Genomic DNA, 10,698 nt, shown 5'->3' with positions numbered 1-10,698 from the left:
CCTTGTGGTGGTGCTCTTCCGACAGAATCTTCCTCAGCCTACTCAAGCTCTACTGTTGAAGCGAGGTAACCCGGAAACATGGCGCATTGACCAGGGAGTGATGCTTTCCTGGTGAAGTCAAGTCAGCGGGAAAGCACCAGCTCATGTGTACGGAGCAACACACGTTGATATGACTGAAAAAAAAACTTTCGCATGAAAATGATGAATGGAAAATGGATGAAGAATGAAATATTTTGAAGTTTAAATCGGATACTGGGACATTACTAGATGTGCTTCTGAAGTATGATAGACGAAAATACACGAGAAATAGTTATATTATTATTATTATACGCATTCCCGCGTTGAAGTGTAGCAGCAGTATGCTGCGTCCACAGCTTCGCTTATGCAGAATGGCTTGGGTGAGAGGAGAGGGGAGAGAAAGCAACAAGGCAACCAACATCTATGAAATTGGTCACAATAACACGAAGAGAACCAACCTACATATGCATGATTGCACAAGAATGGAGACGACCAAATATAATGGCTATAATCATTGTGCCACAAAACCTGTACACAGGAGATCTGACGACAATGTAACGAAACATAAAACTCAGTTACTCAAAACAGGTTCCACTAAATTGGAAGAGAACAACGCTACAACGTTAGAATTGCCGCTAAATTATCGCAAGTGTAGAGAACGAGTCCAATACAAATGAAAACCATGCACAAACTGTCCCGAAGTTTTTTTGGGAACAAATAATTGTACTACATGACTGTACTTGCTGATACTGACGCTGACGGAACACGAATAGTTATATAGCAACCAAATATCCAAGACTGCAACAAGATAACAAGCAGTCAGAAGGGGCAGATCGTTGAAGGTCTCAGTTGCCTGTCAGTTTTGTGCCCTTTCATTGTACTTTCTGACTGCTTATTATCTTGTTACAACCCTCGATAGTTGGTTTCACAACTAGTTCCCATTTGTTTCCTTCTCTTTTAGATGAATGCTGAATGAATGCTTTCACATGAAAATGATGAATGATGCTTCCAGTTGGGGACACAACTCAAAAGAAGATGACCCTCGTGTTACATGTCCTCCTTCTCCTCAGCGCTGAAGGATGCGATCATCCATAGCAAATACCTGTTGTCTGTTACTGCTGTGCCACTATTACCAGTTCTAGCACTGTGCGTGTACTTCAAGTACATGTACTTCATTCTTGAATGTAAGTAGCACTAATTTATAGAAGAAGAAAAAGAACCAAGGAAGTACAAGTTACGCTATAATGTCCACCAGTTACTAAGCAATCAGCAAATGCGATAACATTGCACGACACTGACAGACGGTACTGACGTTCTATAACTAACAGGCTAACAACTCTAGCACATCTTGGATGCGCACTCCAACAGCCTTCCAACTTGGAAGGCTCTAAGTTAGAGAAATAACACATAAGGAGGTGGTGTTAGTGGACATTATAGTGTAACTTGTAGTTCCTTGGTCCTTTCTTTCTTCTATAAATCAATCCTTGGTTCTCCGTCCGAGTCCATTCCTGTAAGTAACGTTAGTACTGTCCAGATTTTGCCGTGGTGATCTAAACTCATTTTGTTATTTTAGAACGTGGATTTGAATGTTGTCGAACACTTTTGTTTATTTTGTAAGTAAAATATGTTACACGTGCATGGGCATGTGCATGCAAACGTACGTCGTTAAAGGCCGGAGGCCTGACACTTGGATCCACTGTAACTTGAATCCAGTGCTGCATTGTAAGTCTCAGCATTGCAACACATGCTACATGCTATGTATTGTAAGTCTCAGCATTGCAACACATGCTACATGCTATGTATTGTAGTTTGACGTACATGTTCTGGTGAAACTCCACCACACCTAACACGTGACCTTTCAAAACTGTCACTATTATGCTTCGGTAGTGCTGGTGCAACTTAAAAAAAGGCTCAACTCTCTGCGTTACAATCGTCTTAGTTAGCTAGGGAGCAAATGTATTGGTTTGAACCTACGTGCTCGTCTCAATTTGTTGTCGCATACAATTCTAACAACCACCTGGCAATTGTCCTTGGCATGCTCATACATGTATCGCTGCCAGACCAGGAAAATGTGGATACATAATGTTGTATTTCAAGTAGTTACTGAATCTGCGGACAGAACTGTTTCGTCCTTTGTGGAATCAACGGCGCAGAACAGAGAAAATTAGGCAGAACCAGATACCGGTAATAAAGTAAAAAAAATCAAGTAAATTATCGCATCCGTTCCCGAAGCGAACTCACGACGGCCGCTAACACCCGATAAACCCTAGCGGCAGATGCAGCGCCTAACGGCGAGGGTGAGTGGGTAAGTCTCACAACCACTGGCACAAGTGCCGAAAACGACCCCATTAGCTGCATCCATGTACCACTTGTGCCTGGCCACAAGTTCCAAGTTGACTGTGGGTAGCAGCACGGCTGGAAAAACCGCTCCCAGGCAGGACTTGAGCCAGGTACCTCTCGTATCTCAATCATGGTCTTTGACCAACCCACTATGCCTGCCTGGTTGTAATGAAATGCAAATTTCCAAAAGCCAGATTTCAACCAGGCCCGAACGTACCTTGCCGAAGTGCTCAAACTGACAAGGCAGTGAGCTCTGCATAGCGCAAACAACAAAGTTACTACCCCACACGAGAGTGGTCAACTGCTACAACGTCAAGAGTAGGAGCGAAATACTTTTAAATTCTACGGACAGAACTGTTTCGTCCTTTGCAGACTCATCAGAGCAGCACAGAGAAAATGAGGCGGAACCTGATAGCAATGAAAAATTGAATTTCCAAAGCCAGATTTAAAACAGGCCCGAACGTACCTTGCCGGAATGCTCAAACTGACAAGTCAATGAGCTCTGCATAATGCAAACAGCAAAGTCACTACCTCAAACAAGAGTACTCAACTGCTACAAGAGCAAGACTACAGTGTACATGTATTGTATTAACTGGCTCAATATTCGAATTATGTCTCGTTATGAACTTTAACTCCAAATCTCCCCCTCACACAATGTATAACGCTTCACTTTTCCAAATCCAACAACGTCTTGGCGCGGAAATTCACCGTGTGGTACGTAGGCGAGAATAGAGCACTGATTGTCTGCAGATCAGAACTCACCATACCCCACAGGGTGACAGCAAATTGAATATTTGGTTACTTACTTTGACCCTGAATGCCAAGTGCAATAACAGTACAAATACTCTCATGACCAGAATCCATTTCCTTTGATTTCGGGCTGAAACGTTTCACACAATGTAAATGTTACTTTGTAAACAGCAAATTACATGAAGAATAGGACAAAGAGATGCCGAACAGCTGATGATGACGTCATGAGCACAAAATGGAAGACGTTTTTAAAATTGAAGTGGGGTAGTGAAGCATTGAAAACGTTTCTGCATTGACTACAGAGCAAGTGTATTCTAACCGAAATAGAAAGGAGCAGATGAAAAATGTGGTACATTGCGAGTCCCTTACTAAGGACGCTGTTGTAACAACCGCGTGTCCCACAAAAGTAGAGTCAATCATGTGCATTACAAGGAAAGCATTGCACCCTGGCAACAGAAGTGCAGTTAAAAACGAATTGTGGTAGTTTTGAGATGTAGAACAACATTCATACATACAATGTAGGTACGTCATACGTACATACATAGGTACGACATACACACATACGTAGGTACATGCAGATAGAAAGAATGGATAGATATTAGGGATAGATTGAGTGATTAGATAAAATGGATATTCCAAAGTAGATAGAGTGGACAGATAGAAAGATCAATAGACAGAATACAATGTAGAAAAACGGGGAACAACTTGTATATTCTAACGCCGTGTTGCCTGCCTCAGGAAGACTACCAGACAACAGTAAACACTACTAGATTGTTACACAGATGGAAAGGGGGAGAGAGAGAGTAGAGGGGGGGGGGGGGAGAGGGGGGGGCAGACGGATTGGGAGGCAAACGTCTAGTCCTGTTGATTATTGCAAAGTTCTTCGATATGCAGAGTGGATGTGATGGTGCCTCCACCATTGTAGTAACCCAGGTAATAGCTGGATGTATAGCGTTGTGCCGGTATGTGTGTAGAGAAGTACAGTGGACCTGAAGTGTTGATATCGCAAATACCACTCACAACACCAGCATGAATTTGATAGTGGTCTGAAAGTACTAGAGCTTCCACTTCTGATCGGGGCTGGGTCTGAACAGTCACTGCCGTTGATACGCACTGATAACTTCACACAATGCCATGCATTGCTTGGATGCCTAAGGTTCGATGGACTTCTCGTGTGCTCTGGATGGCAGTCGTGAGTCAGTCAAGTGTGGAGTAAAGTCGGCGGAATAGCGCGAGCTCCAGTGTGGGGAGCAAACCCTTTCTTACAAATCATCGCCGAAGTCGCAACCACTATTAAATTTTAGTTCGGAAACAGTGACCTTACTACAACCATCCACGGTTGGTAGAGCCCAAGGTTCTGATCCTCATTATACTAGGGGAGTTCTGACACTTCTCCTAACGTCAGTCGTGTATTGTTAGGAGAGGTCTAAAAACTCCCCAAGCGTAATGAGGGTCAGAACCGGGTTCAAGACTCATAATGGTTCAGATGGTCCCAACGGACCGGGGCTCTGCCAACCGTGGATGGTTGTAGTAAGGTCACTGCTTCCAAACAAGGTGTCCTCCACCTTGTTTCATGCTGTCAATCTAGCAACATGATTGTACTTGTACATCTACATGTACAGTCGACCTACCCTTATAATGATAACTCCTATAACGATATTACCCTAACAACGATATTTTTCTGTCAAACCAAATCACTCCATTGATTTTCGTATACAATGTCTTACCTCTACATGTACAGTGTATTAGTTAGAGTGAAACCTGTGTAAGACGACCACTCAGGGGACCTTCAAATTCCGGTCTCTGTTACCAGGTGGTCTGCTTATCCAGGGTCATTTGACTGGAAATAGCATCCCTTGGTTCTGGCTAAAGTGGTCTTCTGGGACAGGTGGTCGCCTTATCCGAGTGGTCGCCTTGACAGGTTTTACTGGACATGTACTTGACAATCAGTTCATGCGATACCATTGCACGACACTGACACTAGTGTTAGTTGTAGAAGGTCAGCACCGTCGGTCAGTGTCGTGCAATGTTATCGCATGAGCTGATTGTCAAGTAAATGGTGGTGTTAGTGGACATTATAGCATAACTTGCAGTCCCTTGGTCATTAAATTTCTGTAAAGCACCCCTGGATCTCCATCCGAGTCCACTGTGAATCTTACTTTGTGAACAGTTCTTCTGGAAACTGAAAATTACATGAAGATTAGGACAGAGAAACGTAAAACAGCTAATGACGCCCTCATGGGTGCATATTTGGAAGAGATTCTATTTGAAATGGGGTAGTGAAGGACTAAACACGTTTCTACAGTGACTAAAGAACAATTGTATGATAGCCGAAATAGAAAGGCATAGAGTTCATTGTATTCATTACGAAATACAGTATTTTACACTGGCAGCATACATGTACATGTAGATGCATTTGAAACTGATTGCGGGTATTGTTGAGACGTAGAGGAACATAGATACAAAAATACATACAAGTACATGTACTCGTGCTGTGCGGTGTTGGTACGGGAAAGATAATAGAATGCACAGGTGAAGTTTCAGTAAAGATCCAACTTGGCAAGGGGAGGCTGGTTAGGATGTATAGGATAGAGTGGGTGGATACAATAAAAAAATCGACGGGTTCGCGTACCGGGCAGGTCAAGAACAAGGAGTCGTACAACTCCCTGGTCAAGAACTACCTTTCCGCTTCCGTGGGACGCCACCACCCCATGATCATGCGTCAAATGCAGCTCCTAAACGGCGGGGGAGGATAGAGTGGATGGATAGAAAGAAAGTTCAAACGAAGGAGTAAGCTGTAGAAGAAACAGGAAACAAGTTGAGTGTTAAAAAGAAATGACAAGAAGTATACTGTAGTACCGGTAGTACAAGTGCAAGTAGACCTTTCTGTACTTGTGTGCTCATATCTGCCTGTTAAAGTAGCTTCTTCAGTACACCTTTAAAAGGTTGAGTGTTCTAACTGCAAGTGTCAGCCCCAGGGCGACTACCAAACACAAGTACCAACTAGATTGATACAAAGATGGTAAGAGGGAGAGATAAGTTGGGGGGGGGGGGTATGGAGAGGCAAACTTCTAGTTCTGTTGATTATTGCAAAGTTCTTCGATATGCAGAGTGGATGTGAGGGTACCTGCACCAGGGTAGTAACCCAGGTAAGCGTTGGATGTAGTGCATTGTGCATCTATGTGTGTAGAGAAGGACAGCGGACCTGAAATGTTGATATGACATATACCACTCACAACACCAGCATAGATGTGATGGTGGTGTGAATTACTAGAGCTTCCACTTCTGATCGGGGCTGGGTCTGAACAGTCACTGCCGTTGATACGCACTGACACCTTCACACAATGCCAGTCATGGGTCCCATGCTTAAATCCAATAGAGGTTGTGTACACCACTCTGATAACAGTGTCAGGTCTAGTCTTGTTGAACACGACTCCACTGAACCAGTATCGAAAGCCACTAGTAGATATCTCCATTGTAAATGTCTTCCATGATACAATACCGCACTGAAAATGACATAGAAAGAGATTACAAACATGCACAGTACGATGTTGAAAGCCATTTTCACTGCTTGCAAACCCAGACATAGGGCTTACTGGGTGTTAACGGCCGTCGTGAGTTCCATTTAGGGAGTGGACACGACAATATACTATTTTTGTTTAATTCTTTGTTGCCATCTTCCATAGGTCCGTCAAATAGTATTTATAGGTTTTTCATTTGACCCGACGAGACCACACGACGAATGCAGACAACAGCACGCACAGTTCTCTCGCCACACTCCACGAAAACAACTGCTTCTCCTCTGATGAGTTTCCCGTCATCTTTATGGAACGAAACAAGACTTGTCAGGAGTAATACTACTTGCTTTCTTGGAGTGTGGCTGGTGAACTGTTGGTGCTGTTGTCTGCAAGCGTCGTGTGGTCTCGTAGGGTCAAATGAAAAACCTTTTACTCTTTTTGTTTATTTACACTCAGGTATAGAGAGAGAGACGAGAGACAGCTGGGAGACAGGTAAAACAATACTTCTGAAGTAATACCCAGTTATGCCTAAGAGAAAGTGGATGAAACAGCCTACCAATCTCTCCCAGCCGTATCCCATCATGAAACTGTTAAACACAAGCCAGGAAAACTGTGTGTAGGCAGTGGAGACGCCCAGTGGAACAGTTTACACAACAACTGCCAAACTGTCACAATCTTATTGTTATCCTCTTTGATATTATTAGGAAACCAGAGGCCACATGCCTCTGGTTTCCGGTTTCCTAATACTTTGATATTCTCCGTGAAGTCCAAATTTGAAATTGCAACTCTTTGATATTGTCACATATATGCACATATACATGTAGGTACAGTTTGTTCACTTCTTGCCACTGCCAGTTCGTTTCCTGTTGAGCGTTCTCATTGGTTCTGTAGTTGTGTTTCACTCTTTATAACCTGATTCATGGCATGTTTGGGTTGTCGTTCTCTTGGAATAATCATGGAACTAAGTTGGAACTGGTACACGCAGCAGTAACAACCACGAGACATTGTACAATTACAAATAAAGTTGTGGAAAAAATTGTGGTTTTATCGAATATAGGTTACGACTACGACTGTGGAAAAAAGCTCGCAAAGCAGATCCCTCATTTCAACATTCACTAACAAAGGGCATAGTCTGCACCAGTTGACTCGGGAAAACAGAGCATGCCTTCAAAATGAGCTTGGAAGAAAATGTATATAAGTTTTTTTGCTGACATAATTATTCGAATCAACATATCATCCGATCACCTGCCGGTATCAAGTCTACTCTGCATCTCATTTAAACCTGCTTCAAGCCTTCAACAGCCTTCGAACAAAGCTACCCCTCCCCCGTACAAACCAATTAGGGCTCTCCTTTTTGGACTCTCTTGACTCTAATCTCGCCCTCTGAGGCTAGACACTTGAATCGATTAGACGCCGAGGTCTCGTAATTCATTTCCAGGACAGCACTTCTAAGTCTTATTGCGTGTATTTATTACAGTGCATGACAGAAATGCTTAACTAACCTTCTTTCTTTCCTCCTGCAGAGTAGCATTGATCGATGCAAGCTGCTCAACAGAATGTTGCTTCATTGACTTGAAATGTTGCTTCGTCTGTTGGAAAATATTTGAAAAATGATCAGATAGACACTAACCCTTTTCTCCGATGTTTTTCAAATATTCTCATTCATTTTTAATACTGGCATGAAGTACAGACACCTAGATAAATATGTGCATGTTCCAGTTCGAGGATTTAAGTTGCATAATAGACACTGTCATTCTGTAATATATGAAAGGCCAAAGAGTATGTGAAAAAGTCGATGTTTGATGACTTGAGCCAGACTGTCATTTGGAACGTACATGACTGTATCTCTGGATATCTGGACAAAACTACAGAATGTGTGCTCTGACTGATTTCATTTTTTAGTTTGGCGTTAGGTAAAATCTTGTCCTGCCATCTGTGCAAGCAGTCGGGTGAGTTGTTGCCCTTTTGACCAATTGAGCATTAACTTCTGCTTGGAAGGATTGTGGCAACTCTGTTGTGACTCATGGTTGATTATGATCTCTTGGCCTGGATTTATGGAACGCACGGGTGCAGTGATAGAGATTTCCATCCAGCACATTATTGCAGTTCTGATCTACTCGAGTATCATCTGCTACAAGGAGCTGTGACCTATGCCCCTTGATCTGCTCTCAATAACAGAATCCCACGCAAGCCGTACGGCATGCACCTTGCATATGGAAACACTGCATTGCTTTCCTACCTTCTGTCCTTCCTCCGTCAAAGTGACATTGATTGCAGCAAACTGTTGAGCAGAATGTAGCTGCATGTTCCTGAGGTGTTGCTTGGTCTGTGAGAAGGAGTTCAAGTAAAATGAATTAGACTCAAATATACCAGGAATTTGCTTGCCCAGAGCTAGCTTGACTACACACTCACTCAGGTTGTCTGAGCATGCCAAAGTGTTCATTGCCTAGCTGCCGATTTGGATCATTTCCGTCAGCTTAAGCTCATGGGAGAAAGTACTCTTTAGCGTTATTCAATGCAGACACCGGGTCCTGTGGCTGCTCTTTCGAGAGGTCAAAAGTTACGCTACTCTCACAATTCTATTGTCTCACGAACGACGTAGGTGTGGGATCTTCCCAAACAAAAATTGCGTGAGACTCGGTTGGAAACCGAGTTTTCCGCATCCGTAGGAACGACACCACCCTTCAAGGATCAAGGCGCAGATCCTCCGAAAACTCGACTGATATTAAATTAGCCTGAGTACTGTGAACTGATTCAACTTTCTACAGGAAAATCACGTGAGTTCAATGGAGACTTGGTCATGACATCACGAAGTCAAATCCTTACTGACATCCTAGTGTTTAGAAACAACGACTTCCTACTGCGCTGTACATGTGTGCTCACGTATCACGTTTTTAGTAGCTGAGTCTGCGATTAAAGTTTCAGCCTGACTGAATCTCACAAAGGTTTAAGATATTTTCAATCGGATAGGTTACATTTACACACACAGGCTTGGATAGTAGTAAGTGCGGGGCAGGTTCTGGCACACTTTTTGACCTTTGACCTTTGGGCCAAATAAGGCACACTGTGTCGGTCGTGCTTGGTCTGGCCCCGGGACCCCCCAGAGTTTGACCTTTGACCCCTGGCATGCCATAAATGTGCCATAAAGGTTCTTTTCCGTGGCGAACGTGCACTTGTGCACGTTCGGTGCATTCGCACTGGGGAGTAGTAAAATACGTACTACTCCCTGATTTGCACATCGTAGATGTGCAGTGACATATTGCGCATGCGCGCATACGCACGCGGAGCGTGTGACCTTCAGTGGCCCTGCGGAAAAGACGCAGTGCAACACAAGGTGGACTAGTACACGTGTCATTATACTACTCCATGATTCGCACTTCGTAGATGTGCAGCAAACAAGTTCACGTTCCGTGCATTCGTTTTATTTGCACATCGTAGATGTGCACTGATTGACAAGTTGCCCATACAGAGCATACCTAATCGGCTTTTCGATCGAGAATGTTCAAATTCGGCCATATTATGAGCTCCAAGATCAGAATTCGGCTCAACATAGTACTTGAAGTCACCGCTCCCATTACGTCAAGTACATTTACATACACCCTGTTGAAGCACTGAAGCATCGGTTTTCGGGGAATTCAACATGCGAATTTTTGAAAATTCGGCGAAAAGATGGGTAATTTCTTCAAAACCACTGTTTTTCGGCGAATTTTTCGCCCGGCCGATTAGGGAAATGCCTACTGTCCATGCAGGTCCATTAGATGCAAATTTCTATTTTGATCAGGATACAGTTAGAATCAACCGGCTACGCCCGGAGTATCATGCATTAAAACAATTATTGAAGGGGTGTCACAGTGAAGCAGTGTTGCTACGCACCACAAATCCCCTCTGCACTGCATCGAATCTATACTGGAGAATCCAGAGTGACCAGCAAAGAGTCACAACCCGCGGGTATCCAGTCACACTAAGGCATATCCACCATTCCCCACATATTCACTGTAACAAAACACAATACTGTTTACTATAATGCACTTTTATTTAAATGGACTTGGATGAGTCTGTAGAAGAGAACACA

The 10,698-nt window shown here is 43.4% G+C and overlaps 1 protein-coding gene across 1 annotated transcript in view; it reads right to left on the bottom strand.

Moving 5' to 3' along the window:
- Positions 1-5,261: 5,261 nt before the first annotated feature.
- The window catches only part of LOC135825192 (uncharacterized), a 38,505-nt gene continuing 33,068 nt past the window's right edge, over positions 5,262-10,698 (bottom strand). Inside the window, exons 13-15 of the mRNA XM_065337921.1 lie at positions 8,866-8,952; positions 8,129-8,215; positions 5,262-6,614 (exon numbers count right to left, since the gene is read on the bottom strand). Of these exons, the coding sequence (XP_065193993.1) occupies positions 6,180-6,614; positions 8,129-8,215; positions 8,866-8,952 (609 nt within the window). The 3' untranslated portion in view covers positions 5,262-6,179. The remainder of the gene's footprint in view (positions 6,615-8,128; positions 8,216-8,865; positions 8,953-10,698) is intronic.

This window comes from Sycon ciliatum, chromosome 9, assembly GCF_964019385.1.
Source record: "Sycon ciliatum chromosome 9, ocSycCili1.1, whole genome shotgun sequence".
NCBI lineage: Eukaryota > Metazoa > Porifera > Calcarea > Leucosolenida > Sycettidae > Sycon > Sycon ciliatum.
The sequence above is the reverse complement of the archived record's forward strand: the minus strand, read 5'-3'. Positions and strand labels throughout refer to the sequence as shown.